At 56.8% G+C, this 25,331-nt stretch overlaps 1 protein-coding gene across 7 annotated transcripts; it reads left to right on the plus strand.

Annotated features, from left to right (window-relative positions):
• Positions 1-566: 566 nt before the first annotated feature.
• On the plus strand, positions 567-24,869 carry TNIP1 (TNFAIP3 interacting protein 1). Of its 7 annotated transcripts, none has more exons than XM_067304539.1 (18): positions 567-619; positions 10,731-10,901; positions 12,091-12,213; positions 13,823-13,911; positions 14,430-14,498; positions 18,014-18,205; positions 18,530-18,624; positions 18,718-18,799; positions 19,079-19,168; positions 19,488-19,553; positions 19,757-19,888; positions 19,969-20,097; positions 20,607-20,729; positions 21,066-21,191; positions 21,852-21,932; positions 22,125-22,319; positions 22,656-22,746; positions 23,335-23,476. In XM_067304539.1, the coding sequence occupies exons 2-18, from the start codon at positions 10,769-10,771 to the stop codon at positions 23,382-23,384; spliced, it is 1,866 nt and encodes a 621-aa protein (XP_067160640.1). In that variant the 5' UTR covers positions 567-619; positions 10,731-10,768; the 3' UTR covers positions 23,385-23,476. The 7 variants fall into 7 exon arrangements, with proteins under 7 accessions (XP_067160640.1, XP_067160641.1, XP_067160643.1 ...); XM_067304540.1 differs by having other exon boundaries at positions 23,330-23,441; XM_067304542.1 differs by having other exon boundaries at positions 22,660-22,746; positions 23,335-23,415.
• The last annotated feature ends 462 nt before the right edge of the window (positions 24,870-25,331 follow it).

Consider the following 25,331-nt stretch of genomic DNA (forward strand, 5'->3'; position numbering starts at 1 on the left):
CACGCGGCGCTCCTCTGCCGGGGCTTTGTGGCCCAGGGGAAGCCTGGCATCGCTGAGAGCCCCAGCAGCCGCTTCTGCCGCCGCCGCAGCGCTGGATCCCCAGCAACATCCACCCTGGGCACGCAGCAGTGGAGCACTCTGAAGCTTCCTTAGCTCCCTTCCCCCCACACATCTGCTACTTTTACCCAATACCCCAGAAGGGTCAAACTCTCCCATGAGGCGCTGCAGGCACCGGAGCTCAGCTCTCCCCACCGCCTCCCCGGGGAGTCGGGCTCCTCACCAACCCCCCACCACAGCACAGCCCTCTGTGCCCTCGGTGACTGAGGGGGAAGAGCCCCTGGGGGCACCAAGTTGCCTCCCTAGAGCAACCACCCCCTCCAGGTGGGGTGGAGGCCGCGGCGTGCCCGCAGGACGCCCAGACAGCGCCCCGTCCGTCACCAGGCCGCTCTGCCCTGCCCCGCCCCCCTCCTTATATACCCGCCGCCCCGCGCCGATTGGCTGCGGCGCTTGTCCGTCAGGCTGGGAATTTCCCGGGGGCGGGCCCAGCCGCCCCTCCCCCGCTTCCTCCCGGGCGGGCAGCGGCGGCGGCACCGTCGGCGTCGGAGTCGGTAGCGGGCAGGTGGGTCGGCGCCGGGGGGGGAGGGCGGCAGCGCGGCGCCCATGGGGGAGCCCTGCCCCGGGCACGGGGGGGGCGGTCCTGCCCCGAGCACCGGGGGGGGGGGGGTCCTGGCCCCCGTCCCGGTGTGTGTTTTGGGGGGGGGGGGGGCTGCCCCCCGTCCCGGTGTGCCCCCCCCCCCCGGGGCCGCTGCCCCGCGCCTCGGGGCTGGCGGCGTTTCCCCGCGCGCAGCCCCGCGCCGGGCCCCGAGCCCGGGGGATGCGGGTTCCGCCGGCTTCGCTGGCGGAGGCGCGGGGCTGCAGCGGGAGGTCCCGCTCGGCCGGGGGGCAGCGGCCAAAATGGCATCGCCCCGCCGGGGGGCCCGGGGCCGGGGCCGCCCCCGCCGCCGGCGGAGCCTCGCGCCCCGGCGCTTCTGCGCTGCCCGTTCGCCTGGCTCCGACGTGCCCGCAGAGCCGGGACCGGCCCGTCGCCGCCTCGCCGGGGCCTGGCCGCGCCGGCGCCTGCCTCCTGCGTCCTGTGAAAAGGGCTAAAAATAACCCCGGGTTTCCCCAGGGCTTGTGGAAGCAGGTGCTCAGCCCCGGCGAGCGGAGAGGTGGCGAGCGGCAGCCCGGCGCTGGGAGATGCCCTTCCCCGCCGGGACCCCCGCGCCGCGCGCCTCCCTCGGGGAGGGCTGGGGGCTGCCGGCCAGCTCCTGCTCTCTGCGGGGCACCGCCACTTTTACTCCCGTCGGGATGTATGGAAGCAATTTCCCCTCCCCGAGCAGCGGGGCGATTCTCAGTCCGCGCGAGCTAACTCACGGTGAAATCCCAGCGAGGACTAGGAAAGTGCTGTCCGCGCTGAGGTTTGCCTTGGGACAAGCCCTGACATCCTGGGCTCATCGCACCTCAGTTTCCCGTCTCTGAAACGGGCCAGGGTGGCTCACCTTGCCGTTTCCAGGTTCCTGAGCTGTTGGTAGCTCTCGCCGTTTTATCATCAGTCCTGTGGAGCTCAGTGATGTGCATTAATACTCTAACTGCTTGTATGCAATAGCATGAGAATTTGTCTTTTCTTTCACGTCTCTAGCACTTGCGGTTGCAGAGGAAAACTTGAAATTGCTAAATGTGGCAACACTAGATTGGGGGGGGGGAATGCCTCTAAAAAGTATTAATTTAGAATTTCTCTGTTTTGAAAAACAAACTCCAACGGTTTTAGGGACTTGACTCATGGGTTTTTGGCCCCTTGGGCTTGACAGCGCTGTTTTACACCACTTTATTACTCCATCATGGAGAAATTCAGGGTTCGCTCCACCCCTTGCTTTTGGTTACACAATCCCGGTGTTTCCCAAGACCCATAGATCTGCTTTCTGACTATTTCTGGGCTTGTGATTTCCACTTGGGAAGGGAATATTCATAGATGCCAGACCCTGATCCTCCAGGATTGCCAGCTGGGAGTCCTATCTGATTATTTACTTGCATTGTCACTGTGCCTGGAAATGCGCCTCACAAGGCAGCACCCTGGGGTGCTGGAGGCTTAGCTCGACACACGAGGCTCCAAGGAGCCTCCAGTCAGTGCTGTTTTCTTCTGTCTGTGAGTTTTGCTTCCCAGCCTGGTGTTCCAGGTGTTGTGAACTTGTCTGGTCCAGCTGTGTCTCCATCTGTGCAGCGCAATGCAAATTCAAGTTTTGGAGTAAGGGGTGAGGATGGGAGAACCTCCTGTTGCCTGTGCTTCCCCACCACCCCTGGAAGGCTTTTTGGTTGTAAGCTGGTGATACGGTTTCCTGCAGCCTACAGAGCAGTGTTTTATATATAGGTGCTAACAATGTCTTTGGGGAAATTACTCACTTTACTCATCTGGCTGGGATCGCACCTGAAGAGCGAGTGCTGGCGCAGCAATAGCATATGGTGCTGTGAGGCAGGATTACTCAGCAAACGTGTGGAGTGGGTGATGCTCAGTGGTGTGGCCCTATAGATGCGAAGGTGTACGAACCTGCTGGGAGGTTTTGTGCCAGCGCAAGCAGGGCTGGCCTGGGGAGAGGGGTGTTGCTTCTGTGTTTCCAGTGGATATGGAAGGGAGAATGTGCTATAGCCAGAGGTCAGCAGCATCGCAAAGGGGATGTGTGACCTGCATTCCCATCTCCCCTCCCTTAAGTTGAGGTTAAGGCCACCGGTAAGCATGGGAGAGAAAAGATGCTGCTTGTCAGCTCCTCTTTGGGGGAGGATAGCTCTGGACGGGATTGAGAGTTTGGTGGGAACCAGCAGCTGGGAGTTGTTGCCTCTCTCAGGCTTTGCTGTCCTATTCCTCTGTGCCCTGGTTGCCATCCTATACTGTAAGTGGTGTGGCGAAGAATGCAGCCTTTCCCTTTAGCTTGTTATTTCCATGTATTTAGGCAAGGAAGAGGTATTCTACTGCCACAAGCTCTTCTGAAGAGCAAATTTCATTTACAATGTCTGGCAAAGACAGTCAGAACGTGCTGGAACTGGGACAATGGAGTTTGAGTATTGGAGCAAATTCTGGAGACAAGAACACTCCAGCAAGGTATGTCCTTGAGAACTGTCTATGTGGCAAGGCAAAGAAAGCAATAAGAAAGGAGAGGTTTTTAAGCAGCCTTTGGCATCATTCCTCGCTCTGCAAGAAATCTTACAATGCCTTTTCAGCCTGACCTACACGAAACAGAAGACCTATTTAGCATGGGGCTGTGGATCATTGCTTGCCAGCAGCTGGTACAAAACACTCATGGGTGGAGGAAGCTACACCATCTACTCTTGTAAGAGTGCAGATTTCATTTTAAAATAACAGTTCTCACACTTTGGGTTGCAAAGATAACCTTAATGCCAGTGTCTTTTGCTGCTCAGTTTCTTCTCTGGCTGAAGCACTCCAAATTGAATAGAATCAGCTTGGTTTACTCTGGTGCTCTATGGAGCTACAAGAGCTTCAAGGAAAATAGTATCTGTGTCTTGCTCTGTTTTTGAATGTGGTGACTAGTAGCAGTGGTAGCTACTGGACCTCTGCAGGAAAAAGAAAGAGAGCAGATATCAATCAAGGCATCCAGCGGAAAATGGGGTCGCAACACAGAGGGGTAAGACAGAACCATGCCGTGGGGGCTGGACATCCCATGGGAGCACCACTGGCTTCCGTAAAAATCTTGGTGGCTCTCATTCATGTTGCTGCCAAATTAGGAGACTGAGTCCTGTGGCAAGTAACTCCGCAGTTACATATCGTTGCATATGTTCATAAACTTGAGCCTGAATGCTGGATTTATAAATAGATGCAACTGAAGCAAATCATCTTCCTTGCAAGAAACATCATTGGAAGCGGATTTTTTTGTGGAGCTTCTGCAGGAAGAAAATTTCTCAGGTCAGGACGGGATTTTTGAAGAGTGTTGTTGCTGTGGCTGAGAGGGAGCAGGCAGGACCTGTCCGGCTGTGGGAAATGCCCAGCCCTGCCTGGTTTGGAGCAGAGCCCGACCTTTCTGCCTAGGCCTCCTGTCCGGCGCCTTCCCAGTGGAGGGGATTTCTTGAAGCGCTCTGAAAGGCCTTGCTTTTGTGCCCTGGAAAGTAGAAACACATTTGGAAACCTTGGAAACTTTCCCAAATGGAAGAGCTGGTTTCCAGCCAGCCTGGCCACAGCAGTGTCCATGGCCAGGCAGGTGGGCTTGCCTGGGCCATGGTCTGAGTGCTGCAGCACTATGGGAGTTGTGTTCCCTCCGTTGGCTCCCTTGTTCCTGGGGATTCCGCTTTTCCCTGACCTTTCCCAACACCTCTGTAACTTCTGTTGTGTTTTGGATATGGCTCTTGCCTTTCCCACTTGTTCTGTGCAGCCAGCCTTTGATCTGGGCTGGGAAGAAAATATGTTCCAGGCGAAGATTCAGACCTTTCCTTTTTGAAACATGGATGTAGGAGTCACGTGAGGTCTACTTTAATGTTCTTTTTTCATCCCCATCCCAGCGGCTTGCAGTGCCCGGAAACTCTCCTTATTGCTTGTTCCTAAAACCAGTTTTGCCTTTGTAACCCTGCAAACAAGGCCAGCTTGGCAATCCTGGAATATTTGTCCCTGGGTCGGGACTGCAGGAGCTCTGCGGAGGAAAGGGGGCCTGTGACGTTTTACTGCTTTCCAGTAAAACAAACAAAAACCGAAAAAAGCCCACAGCGTCTCTGACTTTTGCTTTCCTTCTGAGGAGGAGGGATGCTGGGGGACTGGCTGCCTCGTCATGGGAAAACAATGCTGTCAGCATGCGGAGAATCGCTTTCACGATACGCATTCCTGGCAGGGAGGAGACTTCCTGGGAACGGGCGCTCCTCGGGGTAAGGAAAACCCCATTCTGCACAAGGGCCGGGCCGAGCCGAGCCACCCACCCCAGACGGTGCCTTGTGCTCGCAGGACGGGGCAGCGCCGGGCTGCTCAGCCTGCCGAGCCCGCGGCTTCCCTGGGTCTGGCGCTGGGCTGCCGTGTGCGGTCCGAGGGCTGGGCCATTCGTCGGGAGAGGGACTGCACGGGGGACAGCATGATCGGGGAGCAGTGATCTCTGGCTATGGCTGGGACCTCTCTCCTGCACATGCTAGTCGGGGCTTCCTTAAAAATTCCAAAGCAGTGATGTGTGCAGGGAGGGAGGAAGGCTTTTCTTCCTCCTCACTTGGCTTTAATTCAAGTCTATCAAAAACAAAGGGCTTCAGGAGGTCCCCTCAACAAGCTCCCTTTACTCACCCTGTCTGCCCGATGGTAGTTTCTCCTTTTGTACTGCACCTTGCTACCTTCACCATTAGATGCCTACAGGAAAGCTCCCACGACTGTGTCCAAGTAACGCTGAGGTGCCAGCCCACCTGCTCTGCAGGGTTCACATCCTCTGCATTTGTGTCTGCAGCTGTTTGGTGTTTTAAAGCAGGAATTGTTTTGATTGCTGCTCCTGCCTTGCTGGCTGTGGAGTGGTTAGAGCTGTGGCGCTAATCCTTGCTGCTCTGGCAGTGACGGATATATTTCGTAATGACTGGGGAGAAAAGTCAGAAAATGGCTATACCTAGGGCGAAGTGCACACTAAATGCTGTGAATCCAGGAGGAAAGTGAAAAGCTTCTGGCCTGTGCTGACCTTAGTTGCTCTCCCAGTTTCAGCAGCTCTGACCTGTGAGTGTTGGGGTCCCTGAGAGGCAAGAAGTGATGCATGTTTGCCGCTGTCACATGAACATCCTGCAGTTTCCCAGGGCAGGATTTAGAGGGGGACAGAAGAGAAAGCCAATGCCTGTGGCTGGACACAGAGAACTTTGTGCACTCAGGCCCTGCAGAGATCACCCTGCTGTTGTCCACAGGGGCCTTTGGCCAAGCAGCCATCCCTGCCCGTGGGTCTTGGGGCTGTGCATCTTTAGCTGGCTTTTAGTGGCATGTCCACGCTGGCTCAGTCCCACGTGGCTTCCCCCTGGCAGCCTTGCTGGGAGTTGGAGGCTCTTCCTGCAGCCTGGGCAGAGCAGCCCTCAGGTCCCCGTATCTGTCGGGCCTCTCTGGAGGAGGGAGATGAGACTCCCTTCTGCCCTACGTGGAGCCCCCGCCTCGTTTTCCCTGTAGACGGTGACAGATCGCGCCTGAGCCACAACGCAGCTATTTAAATACTAACCATTTTCAGCTTTGCCCTGGGGTCTCCCCTGCCCACTCAGTCTGTCATTCTCTCCTTTTGCTGAGTTGTCATAAAAATTTACTACCTAAAGGTCTCGGTGCCCCACTTGCAACCCGGCACCCGCCCACGGGCAGCTGAAACGCAGAACTATCGGTGGGCAACCGCGGCGTCTCGCAGCCTCTCCCTCTGGGTCTGCTGAAGGGTTTTCTGCATCTGTCCTGAGACTGTCCTATGACTGGAGAGGAGTTGCTGGGAGGACCTGGGTGGTTTAAAAAAAAAAAAAAACCCAACCAATGCGCCCAAAAGCCAGCATGCTTCACTTTGGTTTGCTGTAGAGCTGAGGAGCTGCAGTGCTCGTGTGCTCCTCTGCTGCTAGCTAGAAAGAGCAGACAGACACCTGAATGCAAAGGAGCAGTGTGGCTGGTTGCGTACATCCACACAGCATCGCTGCACCTGGGCTATGCTCCTGGCAGCGCTGTAACTGCAACTGGTGTGATGCTGCATCTAGGTTAATTAGTCCTGGCTCTGAGCTGATTAGCGCCTGGGCACAGAGCTGCGGCAATACGCCTGCATGGCTTCTGGGTGGCTGGTGGTCCCTGGCTGGCCTGCTCATGGCACGGTCTGGGTTAGTCTGCGTTCGTCTTTGTGCATGAGTACCCAGGACTGTGAAATACTGTAAGACTGGCTTAGAAACCACTGATTCACAAAAGAGAGAAATGTTTTCTGGTGGTGGTGGTGGTTGGTTTTTTGGAGCTTGTGCATGATTGTGCTTTCTTTGCAATTATAATGGTAGTTGGAAACTTGTTTATCTTCTTCTCTCTCATCCCCACTGTTGTTTTTAATGAAATGTGAGATTTTCATTGCAAATCTTGAATTTCAACAGTTAGGTCTTTAAGAGAAAAAGAAAACATAGACTCCAGGGCTGGAAGGGACCTCACAGTGACCTGGTCCATGCTCCTGTCCCAAGTGTGGCAGCTCTGTCCTAGCAGTCCCTTATAGAAATTGAGCTGCTTTTCAACCCCACCAGCAGCGGGTACTCTACCACCTCCCTGGGCAAACCCTCGCTGTGCCCAGCTGGCTCCACTGCTGGGCTCAGACATTTGTGGAAATCCTCCCTTCTTGCCTTATCTTGTTTGCTGGTTATTTCATGTCTTATCTGTCCTTGTGTCAGCTGGGGATAATTCAGTTCCTCTTTGCAGCTGCTGTTTACGTATCTGAAAACTGCTCCCATATCCCCATCTCTGTTGCCACCCCTTCAGGCTAAGCCACCGGTCGGTGAGCCTTCCCGTCACCTTGCTCTGACTGTCCCCGCCGTTCTCCCTCCTGCTGATGCTCACCCTTCCCCAGATGTGGTGCCTAAAACTGGGTGTGTTATCTTGGTGGAGACCATACCACGCTTTGGGATGGCCCTTAGGTAGAGAGATCCATGATAAAACCATGGGAATTGAGACTACCCCAGGCCAGAGGCTTTTGGTGGCTTTGTCCAGCTGAAAAAACATCAGGCCTTAATAAGTGAGCTCTGCAGACAGGTAACATGGTTAGCGCAACTCATTCTGGTTCGGGTTGAGCTGTTCCATGCTGCCGTTGCCTTGCAGGCTCTGATGTGCCTGGGACTGACGTGGTGGGGGGCTGGAGAGCAGTGTGGCTGGCAGGGGACAGGACGCTGTCCCCACTCGGCACGCTTGCTCCTCTCCTTCCCTGCGGTGGGTGTGCCGCAGGGTCCCTGCGCGCCGTCACACCGGCGCCCCACGGCGTCCTTGTTCTCACCCGCAGGCTGGCCTCTTGCTTGGCGAGTTTTCTTCACCTGCATGCATCTCCCGGGCGGGGAGAGAAAGGGGATTTCACGACACCCGTGGCAATACTTCCCACTGCCGAGGAAGGTCTTGCTTGCTATGGGAGGTCAGCAGCACAGAAACCGCCCCGGTTCTTCTTCAGCTTCCTGTCAGCTGCTTGCGCGCTCCAGAAATAGCCTTTACTCAGCCCACCTCGGGCAGCAGCTGGGAAGATACAGCGGCTCTCACTGTTTTCATCACCTTCGTCGCTTCAGATGAGGCTTCCTTCTCCCTGCCCAGAGCTGCGGCTGCTTCTCCATTGCAGACGATGGTGTGAGAGGTCTCTGTGCAGAGATGGGGTTTGGCAGCATCCAAAGAGCAGCAGGAAGGTGAGACCTGACGCAGGATGCGGATAGGTGGGATCGAGCCTGTTGGCAGAGAAATAGAGGGATTGCTCCGTGGTGTCTGGCCCGTGCCTCTCCCAAAGTGCCGCCTTTCACCGCTCTGCCTCCAGCAAGCCGCTCCGTAAGCGACGGTCGACGTGCTTCGTGCCCGGCGCAGGCTGCGTGCCGCACTGCGGAGCGAAGCGCCCACGAGGCGTCTCGTCCCCAGGCGGACACGGTGGGTGGTGAGCGCGCGGCACGCCTCCCTGGCCGCTCCCGGCGAGCGGGCTGGCGGCGGCTCCCGAGGACGTGTCCCCGGTGAGGTCATGTGCGATTATCTCCCGGGGAGGGTAGCTTTAATCGCCGCCCTGGTTGCGGATCCTGCCAGGTGGCAGTTGTCATCTGGAAAGTCCCCGGTTCTCCCTGGCAGGCAGGTTATGTAAACTGGTCTCGGGGATCAGCCCCGTGTCTCGGGCCGGGCTGGCCCGAATCGCTCGTGATGTGAGCATTGGCGTGAGGTCGAGACGGTTTCGGGTGTGAGCATCCCCCATTCCCCTTTCAAAATGACCCTGCTCAGCCCCCTCCCGTTCGCAAGCTCACGACGTCCCGGCGGCAGCGACAGCCTTGTGCCGTGAGGAAAAGCGGCTGGGGAAGCACCACGGGAGTTTTGGCCCTGCTCTCCGGCTGTGCTCCCCGGCAGCCGGCACGGCAGGGAGAGCCGCGTCCTGCCCTGCCCCAGCTGCAGCCGCCCCGCGCTGGCGTCACCCCCGCGGGGAGGCCTCGGCTGCCGAGCGGCCCTGGCTTGTAGCCTCTGCTATTGACAGAAACGGCATCAGGGTTGGGTTTTGTTTTGTTGTTGTTGTTTTTCAGATTATTTTTGTTTTGCTTTTTGATAAGTCAGGCTGTAATTCACAGCAACTGCTTTATCACCCCCAAGAGAAGAGCAAGACAGGCAGCTGGGGCAGAAAACCTGCTCAGCTGTCACAGGATGAGACCTCCGCAGGAAGGAGGACTTGGAGACCCACAAATGCAAGGAATTAAAAAAAGCATGTATTCTGTGCTGTATGTGGGTATTTCCTTCCACTCTGCAGGCAAATGGTTTCTCCGATTAATTCAGCGTGGCCTGCCTGCTGGTGGGCTCATCCCATGGACCTGCTGGTGAAGCTGCTCTCATGCTTTCCTCCCGTGCTGGGCCAGTGCAAGGAGCTCCTGACGGGATCTGGTGATCTCGTCAGCTCACCTGGCCTTTTTGTTCCCCACACGCTGCAGTCCCCATTTCTCACTTGAAGTCCAGTGTATCTTTGCGGCATGTGCTGGACACTCAAGAACAAAGTAAAAGTATTTGGTTTATTTTAAGTTTCACCCTCTGATTTTTTTTCTTTTTTTTTTTTCCTCTGGTGACAAATATTTGCGGAAATCTTTTTTTAATGGAGGAGCTTTTTGGTAAGATTTGGGCGGGTTGGGTGTGTTGGTCTGATTTGGTGTTTGTTTGCCCTGACATATGGCAAGAAATCATAAAACATGGAAGTAATGTTCTTTCATTTCAATTACTTTCAACTTTAAAAAGAAAAAAAACCTACACAAGAAAATAAAAGCCCAAACACCCCAGATGTGTTTTGCAGAACCTCTTGACTATAACTCCCAAAACTTAAAAGGAACCAGTTGCCTTTTGATCATCCTGCCAAGTGCAGGAGAAACTATAGTTCATGGGGGGAGCAAAAAGGGGTCTGAGCCAAGCAACCAGTCGCCCTTAGCGAGATGTCCTGCCCAAATCGCCCTGCGGATACTGCTGCTGCCATGGCCTCCCAGGCTGCTCTGTGCCCATGTAGGTTAAGGCTTTTGCAGCTGTAGAAAGTGCCTTTCCCATAACAGCCCCTCACAAATGTTTGTGCCCCCTAAAGATGTCTTGCGCCTGGTAGAGCTGCCCCCAGTGATGGTGTACGGATGTGCAATCATGGAGGCGGACACCTCTGGGTGGAAGTTCCTGGGTCTTGTCCCTGCGGGGATGTATGAGCAGAGCAGCGGCTGGGGCAGCTCCTTTTTGGGAATTCCTGTGCCTCGTGGGGGCAGTAGTTGTCCCTGATCGGGGTTTGCTGGTGATGCCTCCTCGCGTGACATTTCTCATGGGCGTGAGTCACTTTGGCACGTTCACCCAAAGCAAGGCAGGCTTGAGTGGAGACAGAGAGGGAAGTGCCTTCACCTGATGCAGCTCTCTGCTCCTTGCTCCGGCCAGTGAGCAGCACTATCTCCACCAGTGCAGGAGCCATGGCATCAGCACCTGCAGGACGTGGGCCCCACAACGCCCCTGCACGGTTGGACTGAGGGGACTGCAGTGTTGGCCGGGACCAGGAAAGGTGACGTTGTGTTTTGTTGCCTTGCAGGGATGTCTGGTTGGGAGGTAGGCGATTAAACAGCAGACATGGAAGGGAGAGGACCCTACCGCATCTATGATCCTGGTGGGGGGATGGAGGAAAAAGGATCTGCGACCTTTGAGCAGTTGATGGAGGAGAACACCCGGCTGAAGGAGAAGATGCAGGGGATAAAGTCCATAGGTAATTGCTGCATGGGCGGAGGATGGGGTTTGCCTTCTGGGGAGCCTGCTCCCTTCGTCCGACAGCCTCTGTCTGGCAGCCCAGCCTGCGCTCAAGGAGCACGACTGTTTTCTTGCTCCGTCTGCTAAGAAGGGTGCTAAAAAGCCAGGGATCTTAGTAATATAGCAATAGCAAAGCAAAGCTCTTGCCCTCTTGGTAGCTCAAGCAGGATTTCTGGGCTTTTTTGTGGTAGGGTACAGAGGGACATTGCGTGTTTGTGGATGGGCCCAAGGTCTTTGCTAAACTCCTGGGGTGCATTGCAGTGTGACGAATGGCTGGAGAAAAGGGGAAGGGATGGAGTAGTGTTGGCTCCCCTGGAGCCCTGCAGTGGCAGATCATAGAAAACCAAGATCTGTCCAGCTTTTGACTACAGCCCTCGCCTCCTGTAACCCCCCTCTCATCAGGGGCTTTTCCTGGGTGCTGCTCAGAGGCTGAACGGTGCTTACCCTCCGTGGACCCCAGTGCTGGGAGATCCCTGCACAGCATAGACACAAGCAATGCTGTCTGCAGTTGTTGGCAGCAGCAATCCGCAGCAGCAGGGATGTGCCAACGCTGAGACACCACAGATGAGTAGTGCCACCCTCTTTCTCCTGCCTGGCCGCCTTCCTCCACCCGCCTCTGTTTTTGCTTTTGGTCTCGTGACCCAGCTTCCGGTTTCGAGTCCTACTTCTGCAACTGAATTTCCACTTGCCTTGTGATTCCTGTCGTGTGTGCCATGCCCTTACCTGTGACTGAAACCCACTAGCTTGGGAGTAGCTGCCTGGGGTGGGGAGAGGGTTGGATTGCTGGTGCTGGATCCCACAGCTTGAGGGCTGGACCCCGCATCATCCAGGCTTAAAACTGGCTCTCCTGGAAAGAGGAGAAGACTTCTGAGAGATGCAGTGCTGCAGTTCTGTCTCCTGTAACCTGTCTTCCCTGTGTTGGCCTGGGACACTCTGCAGCCATAGGTGTAGCTCAGCTGTGAGATTTGACCAGGAAGAGCTGGTTTTAGATGGGGAAAAAACAAAAACAAAAAACGTTCTGGGCCCTTCCTCTCCTTCTACCCCCAAGCAGAGGGGATTGGCTGACTGATGTGGCTGCTCCAGGGCAAGCACTTGGAAGGGAGGGTGAGCGCAGGGGAATGTGAGCATCTTTTTGTTGCCTGCAACAGGAGAGCTACTGGAAGAGTCCCAGATGGAGGCATCCAAGCTGCGGCAGAAGGTGGAGGACCTTGTGAAGGACAAAGAAATGCTGATGGCATCATCTTCCTTAGACAAACTGGTGGAAATGGGAGGTAGGAGATGGGAGACCTGCCAAGGCCTCCTGGATGGCTCAGGATCCCGAGTTCAGGGGAAGGGAGAAGATGCAGCACAGGGTCTGGAAAGAGATGTCCATGAGGCTCCCTTCAGGGGCACTTGCCTCTCCGTTAAACAGCCAGACTTGGCTTCCTTTGCATCTACTGCATCAACTTTGCTCTCTTGCTTTCTTTGCCTGTGTGCAAGTCTCCCCCATTGCCAGAAATGCATATAAGAGCTAGCCCGACTGAATTCCCATATGTGGGACGCGTTCCTGGGAAAGTGGCAGTGAGGGAGAGCGCGAGCAGCGCAGGGTGTGATGAGTGCCCTCCCATCTGGCTGCCGACTGCCCAGGATTTCCTGCAGCCTCTGGAGCAACTGCATAGGTGTCCATGTTTCTCTGGCCATGTGTCCACATACTCCCTTGGCCTGGGAAAGACCAGACCCCGCTTTACTGGCAGGCGGGGGTTGCTAAACCACCAGTTCATGGCTGGTGGAAACAGGAAGGCAAAGCCACACTGGTGTAATGGGAAGAAGAGATCATCCTACCATAACACAGAGTTTCCTTGCATCTTGTCCAGCTCCTTAGCAGTGAGCTCAGTCTCACAGGGGCATGGACTGGGGCAGTGGTTATTTTTAGCAAGGAAAGCAGAGGTGGCTCCAAGTTGAGTGCTTCACTCTGCCAAGGTCAGTGTTGCATGTTTGGGTGTGTTTCAAGGCAGTCTGCAGCCTTCTCTGCTCTCAAGAATGTATTTAATAAGGCTGAGGTCAGCTAGAACTGGCCAGGGATGTCTCTGGAGCTGGTGGGAGCCCTGAGGTAGGCAGGGCTTCTGCAGCCAAATCTGTTTCTGTTAATGTTTATTTAAGGCTGGCTAAGGCAAAGCGGTTTTGAAGAGTGGTTTGAAGTGGCAATGGTGACAAAGCCTTACCTTCCCATGGGTTTAACTTGCTGGGGGTGAAAACCAGTGGGAAGTTTCTGCAGCTTTGCTCGACGTAAGCAGAGCCGCATGAGCAAGGAATTGTCCGTGGAGCGTGAGCTTACTCCCTTGGGGATGGAGGGCTGCCCCTTTGAAGGGGAAGTTGTGCTGCCTTGCCTGCTGGCTGGGTCTAAGCCAGGGCAAGCGCGCAGGGGCTGGTTGGTCTGGCAGGCAAGGCCCTGCCGTGGCACCTCCTCCCAGTGTCCGTTGACCTAGGTGGAGAGGGGCAAGGTGCAGCCCTGTGCTCTCTTCTTTGTCCCTGAACTGCTTTGCTCTGAACATGCTAGTCTGCAGCTGGTTAGGTCAAGAAGGATCCAGTCTGCATGTTGTGTGTCCTGCTGCCAGTGGAGCTGTGTTTAGTTTTACCCATGATAAGCTTAGAGAGGGCAGGCACTAGCCATCAGCTACAGCCAGTGAAAGATACTGCTGCCGCTGTTACGCTCAGTCAAATCAGCACTGTCATCCCTTCTCCTGGAGGGAAGCAAGCTGGGAGGTTTCTGTGCCATCATCATAGCTGGAGAGGAAACAGTGTCCGACCTTGCAGTGGGTCTGGTCTCTGAGTCCCTGTGCAGGAGGGGAGAGGCCCTGCTCTCCAAAACGCTTATGGCTACATGCTCCCTCCCTTCCACAGCCGGCGGCCCTGATCCCAGCTCCTCCCTGGCTGCTCCAGGCAGTACCCAGAAGCAGCTGAATGCAGAAGCACAGAAGTCTCCTCTGAGCGTGAGTCTGGTGAAAGCAAGAGCTTGCTCTGAGATGACCCAGAGGGAGAGACTGGCTGTCTGGTTAAAAGAAAAGGAGTCAGTCTTTGGTCTCTAGGAATGGGAACAAATCTGCAGGGGTCAGCTTCCCTGCTATTTGCCCCTCCTATGCTCCCAGGACAGCAGGGGCCGATACCACTGCAGAGCTGGCGACCAAAGGCAGGACCTGCTGCAGTTACTGAGGGCCCTGGGCTCCCCTGAGCTACCCATGCAGCTGGCAAACCCCAGGGATAGCAGACGGGGAAGTCTCTTTCCTGGGAACCTCTGGGTTTCCGCTGCCCTTATATGTGGCATTATCTTTGTAATAAGTCAGAGATGCTCAAAGCCGTGTTGACTCGTAGGAGGGCAGAGGGATGAGGTAACTTGGGACTGGACCATACTCCTGTCCTGGCTGTCCCTGAGGTCTCCCTCCACGCAGGAGAAGAGCAGGGTTGCCTTTCACTCACTGGGGGGAACCTGACCTTATGCCTCCTGTTGCAGGGGTCTTCATCGGAGTTTGAAATCGTTCCTGCCGAAGCACAGGGGTTTTTGCAGGAGACTGGGAGAACGGTGAGTGGCCCTGGCGCCTTGGGGAAGCTTGTTTAGGCTGCAGGTGGAGAATCAGTCCCAGTGCGTCGGAGGGTGTGCCTGGGAGCAAAGTGGCTGTGTTGTGCCCCAGGAGCATAGCTGTCATCAGACTGCGTGGCACATGCATGCAGGGCTGGGAGGCCTGGGTTGAAGTGGGCGTTTGGGCTGTTCTCTGTGCTGGCCTTCACCAGAGGTGAGGTGCCACGGGTGAGGGAGCAGTGATGCCTGCTTGCAGCTCCCGTGCTCCTGATGCTGAGAGCATGGTGCTGTTTCATTCAGCGCCTCTGCCAAGCCAACTGGCATTGGGCTTGGAGAAACTCCTGCTAGTGTCCTCACCAGGAAGGGAAGGAGAAGAAATAGAGGCAGAGACATGGCTAGTGATGCTGCGGGCTCCTCCACGACATAACGGTGGGGCAGGAAGGGCTGGCAGCCCCCTTCCTCCTAACAGACCGCCTCTAGGCGTTCACAGAGCAGCCAAGCATGTGTGCAGCTCCTGGAACTGTGCAGGACCATGGTAGCAACATGGTGTCCAGTAGAGCCTCCCTCAGTGATGACAGTGAGGGGGACTTGGCCAGTCCATGGGCAGAGGGGAATTGTACAGCCCCGTGGCTCATCCTCCCCACATCTCTCCCTGTCTCGCTGTGGTGTAGAGGGCTCGCAGGTGCTGGCACTGCGCCCCTGGATATCACTTCTCTCGCCTGGCTGAGGCAGGGAGACGAGAGAAGGGGGAAAGCATGAAGCTGCTGTCAAAGGACTTCTTGCTCCGGTATGCAAGTAGCCTGGCCACCGGTGTCCTGGCACTGTGCACACAGGGCCGGCAAGTGACACCAGCCAGCCAGGGACACCAGTGCCTCCAAGCACCACAGGGCAGTGATGGGAAGGGCTGCGATGACCTGAGAATCTGTTGGCGATGCTCGGATGCTCACCTCCCAATCCCCGGATGGAGTGGAGAGACTGGATTTATTCTCTCTGCCTCTGTCGTTGCTGACAGGGTCTGCCACAGCCCAGGCGTGTTTGTGAGCTCTGCTTGCTGCCGTCTGAATGTCCTCTCAGCTGGGATGCCGCGTCCTGTCCCCTCTGTGGGTCCCGTGCTTCAGGCTCTTGCGTGCGCTGCAAGGGATGTGAGCAGGGACAGGGGAGTCCAGCCCCGCAGCCCCTACCTGGCCTAGCCACTCAGTATTTGAGTGGGGTGAAAATCAACGCATGCTGCGCTGCGGTAGTGCATGGGGCAGGAAGGGGAAGCGCTCTTGGCGTTTGTCGCCCCTGTCATCTCTGAAGAGCGAGGCAGCGTTGGGGTCTGTGCTGGATTGTGTCGGATCTGCAGGAAGGGACACTGGGACGCAGCTAGGGAACAGCGACCCTCTGGGTGGCTCAGCGCCATGCTCCTGTCCTGCTCCAGGCCCTGTGTGGGTCCCGCACCAGCTCCGCCTGCTCGGCTCTCCCGACCGCTCCAGCTGGGCTCGGGTCCTGGCTGCCTCCTCTCGCCAGCCAGCGCTGGTGGAGGGAGCTGGCTGTCCTGTGCCCCATAACACCCCCCCCACGGGGTCCCCCATGGCAGTATCGGGCTGTAAGCCCCGGGGTCAGGGAGCTGGGGACACTCTCGGCCTCTCACCCCGTGGGAGTTTCTGAGGACGGTGGGGTGTGTGCAGGGTGAGTCAGCGGGGCTGGGAGCGGTGGTGCGGGCGAAGGCGTGCCAGCGCTCGGCCGTGGGAGCCGGCCGGCGCCGGGGCCAGGCCGTGTTGTGCACACAGCGCTGCAGGTCTCCTAGGCAATGCAGGAGTTAATCACCCACAGCAATGGAGGGCAAGCCGGTTACGGCGGCCGGGGCTCCGCTCGCCGGCTGCGTAGGTGGGTGTGCGCAGTGATGCGGGCAGGCGTGCCGTGACCTGGGCTCTCACCGGCCACGCTTTAAATCTGGCACGTTTTTGCTCTTGACTGCTGTGTGCCAGAGAGCCTGGATTGTCCGGTGCCCGCCGTGTCGCGGCAGACAGGGGAGCTGCAGAGCAATGCCAGAAGAGGGGAGGAAGGAGGAGGTACAGGATGGGATAAGACCGTCCCTGAGCAGAGGGTGGAGGGGAAGCTGAGACCTTTGCAGATCGAAAGGAGAGAGGTGGGAGCACGGGGCAGGGAGGAAGCAGCCCAGAACCGCTCGGAGTAGGCTGGAGGTGCTTGGGGGCACAGTTCTTACCCAGGGTCAAATAACAAAATAACACCTCATTTCTGCTGGGAAGGGAGAACCAGCACGTCCCAGTGCCCCTGGCGAGGAGTCCCTACATGTTTGTGTTGGTGGCTTAGCAAGCCTGCGCTGGGCACTGCAGGATCAGACCTCTCCTGCTTTAACCTCAGCTCGCTCGGGGCCTGAGGGCAGCCAGGAATGGGGCAGCTGAGGGGGTTTCCCTGCCTTCCTGGGTGCTGTTTGGGTTAGCTGCAGATGGGCCTCAGTGGCTCTGATGTCAGAGGGGGGGTTTGGGAGCAGCATTGCTGGGGAGCTGTGGGGAGAGGCAGCCAGAGGAGCTGAGCCTGGGGCTGGCTGCAGCACCTGCTGAGTGGTCCCGCTGGCTCGGAGAGCCCCTCCATCCTGGGTGCCAGACCCGTCTGCAGTGTGCATGTGCCATGGCAGTGTAGCGAGCCCGCGGTGGGTCAAGTGCTGCGTGCAGATAGCCTCCAGCGTCCCTTGTGCTGCACGGTTGGGTGGGTGCAATTAATCAAATCCTTATGGTGCAGCACGGGGCTGACATCTGGTACAGCAAGCACAGTGCGTGGGTTGCCATATGGGATAAGAAATACAGAGACCCTCTCCTGGAGGGACAAGGACCGTGCAGACAAACCTCGGCTCCCAGAGTGAGCCAGGGCCCAAAAGGACCACAGTGACCCTAGCTAAGGGGAAAGGACAGTCTCAAGACACAAAGTGATTCCATCTGTGAGCTGGTATTGCTGGTCATGGTGCTCACTGCTCCAGAAGGGTGTTTTAGGGTACTGGTGTGGGGAGTTCAGGAAAGAGAAGGGAGTAAGGGATAGAGATACTTCCCTTACTATCAAAGAGTCAGAAACTGGATCTGCTCAGGTTTTCAAGGGGAATGAGGTATGGATGGGCTGGGGAAGCTATTTTGGTAATGCCGCCTTCTACCTAGGCACTCGGTGTATCCAGGTCCAGTGGTCAGGAATCAAACCTTTATAAAGCAGATAACCCTAGGTGTGCTAAAAAACTTTATTGCAGAGTCCTCATCCTTGGCAGTTTGAAACGCAGCAGACCGGAGAGTGAGAAAGCTGTGTGTTGCTATAGAGGATGTCAGAGCAGATGACTGTGACAGTCCCCTCTGTGTCTTGTTGCCTGCACAGGGTAGATGGGTGGTGAAGAAGCAGGGGTGGGTCAGCAGATCATGACTTGTGTGTTTTGAGAAGGTGCCTTTGGGATGCAGCAAGGGCAGCATAGCCTGCAGGTCCTGGAACGCTCCTGGAACCGAGCTGACCACACCTCATCCCCTTCCTGTCCGCAGGACTTGGAGCAGCTGCCGAATGAGGACACCAACCTGCTGCCCCAGCTGCAGCACCTGGAGAGCACGCTGAGCGTCTGCACTGAGGAGGCCAGCAAGAACCAGGTCTTTGTGCGCCTGGGCCACATGGCCTCCGAGTTCAACCGCCTGGCCTCCAAGGTGCACAAGAATGAGCAGAGGACATCGCTCCTACAGGTGAGTGAGGGCTGGCCGGACTCTTCCCTGGGTTTTTCCTTTTTTCTACCAAGCCCACCTTGTCCCTGTGCTACCCTACTCCCTCCTGCCCCTGCCTGCTGTGGGCCCCTTCCCTGAGCCCCCTCACTGCTGCCAGCCAAGGAGCAGGTTCCTGGAGATGGTACCCACCCCACAGCCACATTCTTGATCCAGGAGCAGAGCTGGGGACTTGGCAGGAGCTGGGTGGCCAGGGAGGCTCTTGGGGCCATCAGCCTTGTTAAAGGGAGGGCATTTGCCTGCGATGGTGCCTCAAGGAGCCTCACGCTGCCAGCATTTGCCCCACAGACACTGTGTGAACAGCTGCGCAATGAGAATGAGGAGCTGCGAGCCAAGCTGGAGAGGGACCTGGAACAGAGAAATCAGGCCCTGGAGAAGCTCAGGTGAGGGCGGCTGACGGAATAGGGGACAGGGCTGCTCTCCTGGCTGCCCTGGCTGTTTCCCCCTTCCTGACCCAGGCTGTCTGTGCTGTGTAGGTGTGAGAACCAGGAGCTCCGGAGGATGGTGACGCTGAGCAGCAAGGAAAATGCGAAGAGGGAAGGTGCCGAACAGCAGCAGGTAATGGGACAGCCCCTCTGCCACCCCAGCAGCGCTGCCCTTGGAGAGAGCTGGCAAGGAGCAGGGAGCCTACAAATCACATCAGCAAATGCCTGCATGGGCTGATTTTAAACAGGGACCGTGTTCTCCAGTTTGTCCCAGTGTGACTGGTGCAACTGTTCAGGAACTTGGCAGGGCATGGAAGGCAGTGGCATGGGAAGCTGCTTATGTTTAGCTGGTGTCTGTGCCTGGCCTCTGCAAAAGCCCTGAGGGTGCCTGTTGTGTGTGTGCTTCCACCAGAGTGGGACCATGATGGAAAAGGTGCCAGGCAGAGGAGGGCTGGAGGCCAAGGAGAAGAAGGTGAAGATCCTGGAGCACCAACGCAACGAGGTGAGGATGGATGCTGGGGTGAGCCACTGGGCTGGCTGAGGGAGGCACCAACATGGAGAAGGGAGTGGGGTTGGATTGAACCATGGGGCACACAGCTGGGATTGCGCTGGTGAGACTGGTGGTGTGGGAGCCAGAGGAAGGGCTGTGGAGCAGCAGGAAAGTGTTGCCTGGAGCAGGGATCTCCATCCAGCTCATTCCCAAGGTGTTTTTGCGATGGGTTTGTGGAGAGCAATGGGAAGCTGTTCAGGGCTAATGTGGGGCTATGCCTTACTCGGGGCCAGGGCTGGGCTTGCATTCACCCAGCCCTTCCTCCCCGCAGCTGCTGGAGGTCAATAAGCAATGGGATCAACACTTCCGATCCATGAAGCAGCAGTACGAGCAGAAGGTAAGGCCCAGTGCTCAGGGCTGTTTGCCTCTGGTGCGAGCGTCTGGCCAGGTGTGGGGTGGGGAGACTCAGAAGAGACTGAGCGTCAGGGAAGGCATTTGGGTGCTGTCCGTGCCCCGCTCTGCTCATTCTACCTCCAGTACAGACCCGTCTGCTCCCACCACTGGAGCTGGATAGACCAGTGTCCCCTTCCCTCCTGGCAGATAACAGATCTGCGCCAGAAGCTGGCTGAGGCCCAGAGAGCACTGACCGAGCTGGAGTCAGAGCGGGAGCAGAAGCAACGGGATTTTGACCGCAAGCTGCTCCTGGCCAAATCCAGGATTGAAACAGAGGAGGCGAGTCCTTTGGGAAAGGCTGTGGGGAGCCACCAGCTCTGTTGCCCTCCCCTGGCTGATTTCCCTCCCGGCTCTTGCAGGCGGAGAAGGACAGGCTGGCCACAGAGGTGAGGGACCTGCAGCAGAGGATGAGGTTCCTGCAGGAGCAGCTGGCTCCGGTCACCAAACAGAGAGAGTACCAGGAGAAAGAGATCCAGAGGCTGAACAAGGTGAGGCCTGTAACACAGCTGGTCCTTGCAAAATGTCTTTTATGCTCTAGCCTCTTCTGCTCTCTCGAATCCCAAACTGACCCTGACCCCTTCCTGCCTCTGCCCAGCTCTGAACCCAGAAGGTACCAGTGCTGTGGAGCTCAGCTTTCCAAGCCTCCTCAGATGCCCACACCTGTGGCTCCTTGCCCAGGAGGCCTGGAAGGAGGTGCCTGTACTGCAGCAAAGAGCCTCCTCTGGGCAGCAGCCAGCTGTGGCTCCTTTGGGACCGTGTCTAGCAGTGTCTGCTGCTCCATGCTCACCCCCTCTCCAGGGGGAGGCAACAGAGGGAGCTTGTGTTGGGACAGAGTGGACCACATCCCTCTAGGCTCTCTGGGAATGGGGAAGGAGGGGATTGCTCTGCCTGTTTATACTGGCTTCCCATGCTGAGCACGTGCCGTGGCCCTCCAGAGATGTCTCCTGCACAGCACTTTGCTCTGATTGCTCTGCCTGCTCCTCTTCTCCCTTCTCAGGCGCTAGAGGAGGCCCTGAACGTCCAGGCCTCTCCACCGCCCGCCTTTGCCACTGCTGCAGAGCCAGTTGGGAAGATGCCACGGCAGGAGCTGCTGACTCAGAACGAGCTCCTCAAGCAGCAGGTAGGACAGGATGGAGCAGCCCCTGCTCTGCAGGGCTGACAGAAGCTGGGAGGGAGCAAAGAGCCCTGGCTCCCCCCGGCGCAGAGCCTGGCATGGCTTGGAGCAGCCCAGCAGCCCTAGTAGATGTCTCTGCCAGGGCATGTTGGGGAGGGGAGAGCTAAGCACAGCATCCTCCAGGCCTTAGCTGGAGGTACTGCAGCTGTGGGCTGTGATGCTAACGTGCCTGCCTGGAGCTTGGCCTAGACTGTGGGGACGAGGATGATAACGCAGCAACGGTGTGTGCTTGAGAGGAGTCTGCCCTCAGCTGGGTGCACCCATATCCCTTCCCTCTGCCAGGTGAAAATCTTTGAGGAGGACTTCCAGCGGGAAAGGAGCGACAGGGAGAGGATGAACGAGGAGAAGGAAGAGCTGAAGCAGCAGCTGGAGAAGCTGCAGAAGCAGTTGGCAGTCTCCAACAACCAGGTGAGCATCACTGTGCACCGCTGGCAGCTCCCAGGAGCCCCAGTGTCCCTTGTAGGGCGAATTAGAAGTGCTCATCCCCAGCGTCCTAGCCCCCTGACAGCACTGGGGTTGCCATTTCCATCTTGGAGCAGGGGGTGAGGAGGAAGCAGAAAGACCAGAGCGGTTGTTTTCCTTCCTCTTGTCCCTGCTGGAGCCAGCTGGGGAGGGCCTGGGAGAGCTGAGGTTTGGACCCGTTGTGTATGGGTGATACAAAGCTCCCGTCCGGCCTGGCAGAGAAAGGCCTCCTTTTGCGGGACAGCTGTCACCAGTAAGTGGGACCTGGCTGTGCCCCTAGGGAGGGATTTGGGGCCATCTCCCTGCACTTTCCTCTTCCTCCTGCTAGTCTCTTGTGGGACTGACTGAGGGAGACCTATAACCATAGGAGAGGAGCAGCCCATGGCTATCATTGTGCCAAAAACCAGCCTGTCTCCCGTCCCCTCCCTCTCCAGAGGGCAGATTGGGAGAGCCCTGGCCATCACCACAGGTCCCCACTGTTGGCCTGGGGTTTTACCCACCCCCGGTGTGGGCAGTCCTGCAGGGCCTTGCAGCATGCTGTGCCCCACGGACACGGGAGAGGGCTGGCAGGGTGGGCTCCACACTAACCTCCCCTCTCACTCCCAGCTGCGCATCTCCAAGGATGACTGCCAGCGGGAGAAGGAGGAGAAGGAGAAGCTGAAGAAGCTACTGAAACAGCACAAGCAGGTGGGGAGGACAGAAACCCTTCCTGGCCCTGGCTGGAGGGGCTGGCCAGCGAGTCCTGGCAGTAGCCCCTTGTCTGCTGTTGGGCTGCGTGGGTTTGGGGTGCACTTTGGAGAGAGAGATCTGGGTCCTGGCGCTGGTTTGTATCAGCAGCTGCCCCCAGCGTTCTTCAACATCTCTTCTGGCTCCTTGCAGGCTTCTGGTGAGAGGCTGCACCCCGAGCCACTGCCAGGGCCTCTGGGCCCTGCCTGCCCCATGTACCAGTACCAGTACAGTCCCCCCGTGGCTCACCCCATGTATCACGGCTTTGATGACTGGCAGCCGATCCGATACCCACCAGCAATGCCAGGCGAGCACCCACAAGGACAAAACTTCCACCACTTCCCTCCAGTGAGTATCTCCTTTGGCACTGCATCTCCAGCCTCCTCCTCCTCTCTCTGCAGTTTTGGGAGATGTTTGGGCAACCAGTGCCTGCCCTGCTGGGCTGTCACATGCGAACAGGACTGGGGCTCATTGCAGAGTGAGCAGCACCTCCAAGTTTGTGTGGGGAGTGAGTCACCGAGCAGGGAAGTGAGCGTGCATGCGCTGTTGGCATGCAAATGTTCAGCCCTCTTTCGCCCTTCATAGTCCTCCTCTCATGTCCCAACAATTATATACAGAAAGAGCAGGCTTGTGACTTACCTGCGTGGTAAATTGATGTTTCTGTTTCCCTGTCCCCTGTTCCAGCCAGAATACCCCTGGCGCCCGCCCTGCGCAATGTCTCGGAGCCAGAACGCCCAGGCAGTGGCTGGGGTGAAACCAGTCCCCAAGGACTTGGGTAAGGCACTGAGGGTTGCATGGGGAGGGATGGGAGAGGAGAGCTTCCCAGTTGGGTGAAGGTTCAAAGGGGGCACAGAGTTTTTCAGACAGTGGTTCTTTCCCTTCAAACCCCGTCTCCGATCAGAAGAGACAGGCAGTGATTCTGCTGCGTGCAGTGCCCAGCCCTGCTGCAAGGGTCAGTCTCTGCTCTGTTCCCCTTCCCCATCCCGTGCCCTGGCAGCAGGAGAACAGCCCTGTCTCGCAATTGCAAGTTAGCCAAGCCAACGCACTGAGAGGCCAGTAACGATTCTGCCTCTGCACATGATAATCCAGGCAACATTTGGAGACAGAAATGAGCCTGAGCCCAAGCAGCCCGTGGGTTTACAGCATGCCTGCTTAGTGCCAGGGCTCAAAGGGGATGGTGGTAATGGCCAGCTGGGCCCAGAGCTGGCATACAGCCAGCCCGAGGATGGCATCCTGCCCACAGGGCTCTGGCAAGGCACCTCAGCTTCTCGCCCTCATTTGTCATGCAGCTTTGAGCAGCTTGAAAGCAATGGTTAAAGTACGATATTCACACAATGCCAATGTCTTTTGTGTCTCAGAACAGGCAGGTCCCGGATTACCGTAACGCCCAGGGCCGTTTTAGCTGTGTTGTGATACAGGCTAAAGGCAGAAGAAAAGTAGGATGTGTGTGTGTGCCTGTGTATATATATCTAGGACCTTCCTCCGGCTATTTACCCCTGTGCATATACACATGGTGTATATGGCACATGCTCATGGCCTGGAACAGCTCCGGCAGGAGTTCCTGGGGAGGAATGTGCACGGAGGTGAAGGAGGGACTGGAGATGCTGTTGCAGCGGAGTGTCCTGCAGAGAGCGTGCAGACAGCCCTACGTGGCTGTCTCCTTCCTGGCAATGTATTGGGCTTGAATTTGATGCCTGGCTTTCTGTAGCTGAACGAGGAAGACAAGGTTTTGGGGCAAGGGGAGCAGGCGTTTGCCAGGAACGCACACCAGGAGCTTCCCATGTTCCAGGAGATTCATCATAGGACACGATGTGGTTCTTCCCCTTGATGAACATTTTTGCAGGCTGATGGCACAGACCTCTCCTGGTCGGCAGGCGATCCCAAGGTCACAGGTTCATACCCTGCATGGGCACAGACTGGGCTGAGGGTGCTTGGTGTCTTCATATTTATTTAAGGACTGAAGCTAAGCTGAGTCTCTTTGTTTTCACCCTGAAAGCGTGCTTTCCCTGGAAAAGTTTCTGTAGGACTCAACGTGGGAGTTGTGCTTAGACTGTTATTTCAGATTTGTTCAGAGGTAGTCCCATGTCCAGAGCAAATGCAAGGGGAACCAAATTGCTACACAAGAACTCCAGTATTTATTTACCCAAGCGAATGCTATCCACCTGCTGTGGGGACAGGCACCACGCGCTGACTTTGCAAAACGTAGCCACTACCCTCACCTGCAGTCCTATCTGTTAGCATGGAGGCAGGCGCAAGGATGTCTAAACCAGGCTGTGGATTTAGCCCCTCGTCCTCCACATCCCTCAGACTCCTCTCCTGCTGCCTGTGTTTTCCAAGGAGGTTCCTAATATGCTCTCCCTATGCCATCTGCTCTCTCTCCCATCTCTGATTTCCTGCTGCTCTTGGATTGTGGCCAGTTTCTCAAATGCAGAAAGTAAATCTTTCTCCAGCTGAAAACACTGGAGAAAAACACTGTTCCTGTAAGAATTGTTGTCACGTGGAAGACAGCAGGGAGGCATGGAGCTGAGACATGCTCATCTGTAAGAGGCTGGTCACTTGCTCCTAGTAACAGCATGGTTCACAGCAGCAAGCGAGGGTCCTGCTCTGCACAGAGGAAACATGCATTTGGGCTCTTTCACCACTGCTTGGCCTACTGCTTTCCACTCTTGTTTGTACTCTGGACTGAAACCTGTTCCACTCCCCATTTGTTTTGCAATGACCTCGACATGGCAAATGCACAGAAATGTGATTCCTGCATTCAGCCCAGGACACGCCTGGGGTTTGTGTACAAGGGAAGGTTTGGCTTGATTTGGTCGGTTTCTCTGCAACAAATCATTAGGAACTGTAATGATAAATACGTGTTTGCAGTAATCCTTAATAAACTGGCTGGAGATTTTCCATCTGGGCCCCAGTCTGGTCTGGGTTGGGGTGGCCGCAGCTCATCCATCGTGTAATCCCCAGCCCTGGGTGTTGTGGGGGCTGTCATCAACCCTCAGAGCATCCTGCCAGGCTCATCTCGTGTGGCCCCACACCCTGGACCTGCCACTCAACGCTGGCCTGCAGCACTGTGTGCAGCAGATCAGCATGGGAGGGAGGCCATGGCCCCAAGCTGTGGACATAGGGGCAGGAATTGAACGAGCAGGTCACGTGTATAACTTGTTTCAAAAGGTCTGAGTGCTGCTGGGGGCTCTTTTGGGGACTCCTGGCCCAGGACAGTGCTGGAGTACGTGACTGCTGCTTACCCAGCTCTTGTCGTGGTGCCTGGCCCACCTGGTGTGACATGACCCAGAGCAGGAGCACGCAGCGGCAGCCGGTCACCTGCATGTCTCTATGCTGGCCTGGGACCCCTCTGCCCTCCCC

The sequence above is a fragment of the Apteryx mantelli genome, chromosome 14, assembly GCF_036417845.1.
Source record: "Apteryx mantelli isolate bAptMan1 chromosome 14, bAptMan1.hap1, whole genome shotgun sequence".
Taxonomy (NCBI): Eukaryota; Metazoa; Chordata; class Aves; order Apterygiformes; family Apterygidae; genus Apteryx; species Apteryx mantelli.

What these genes read in the sequence shown, in the direction of transcription:
- TNIP1 (XM_067304535.1), top strand. Translation starts at nt 10,769, where the DNA reads ATGGAAGGGAGAGGACCCTACCGCATCTATGATCCTGGTGGGGGGATG. An exon ending in AGCAGCAGTACGAGCAGAAG is followed by an intron (nt 19,554 to 19,756) that starts GTAAGGCCCAGT and finishes CCCTCCTGGCAG; the next exon opens with ATAACAGATCTGCGCCAGAA. An exon ending in ACTTCCACCACTTCCCTCCA is followed by an intron (nt 22,320 to 23,329) that starts GTGAGTATCTCC and finishes TTTGTGTCTCAG; the next exon opens with AACAGGCAGGTCCCGGATTA.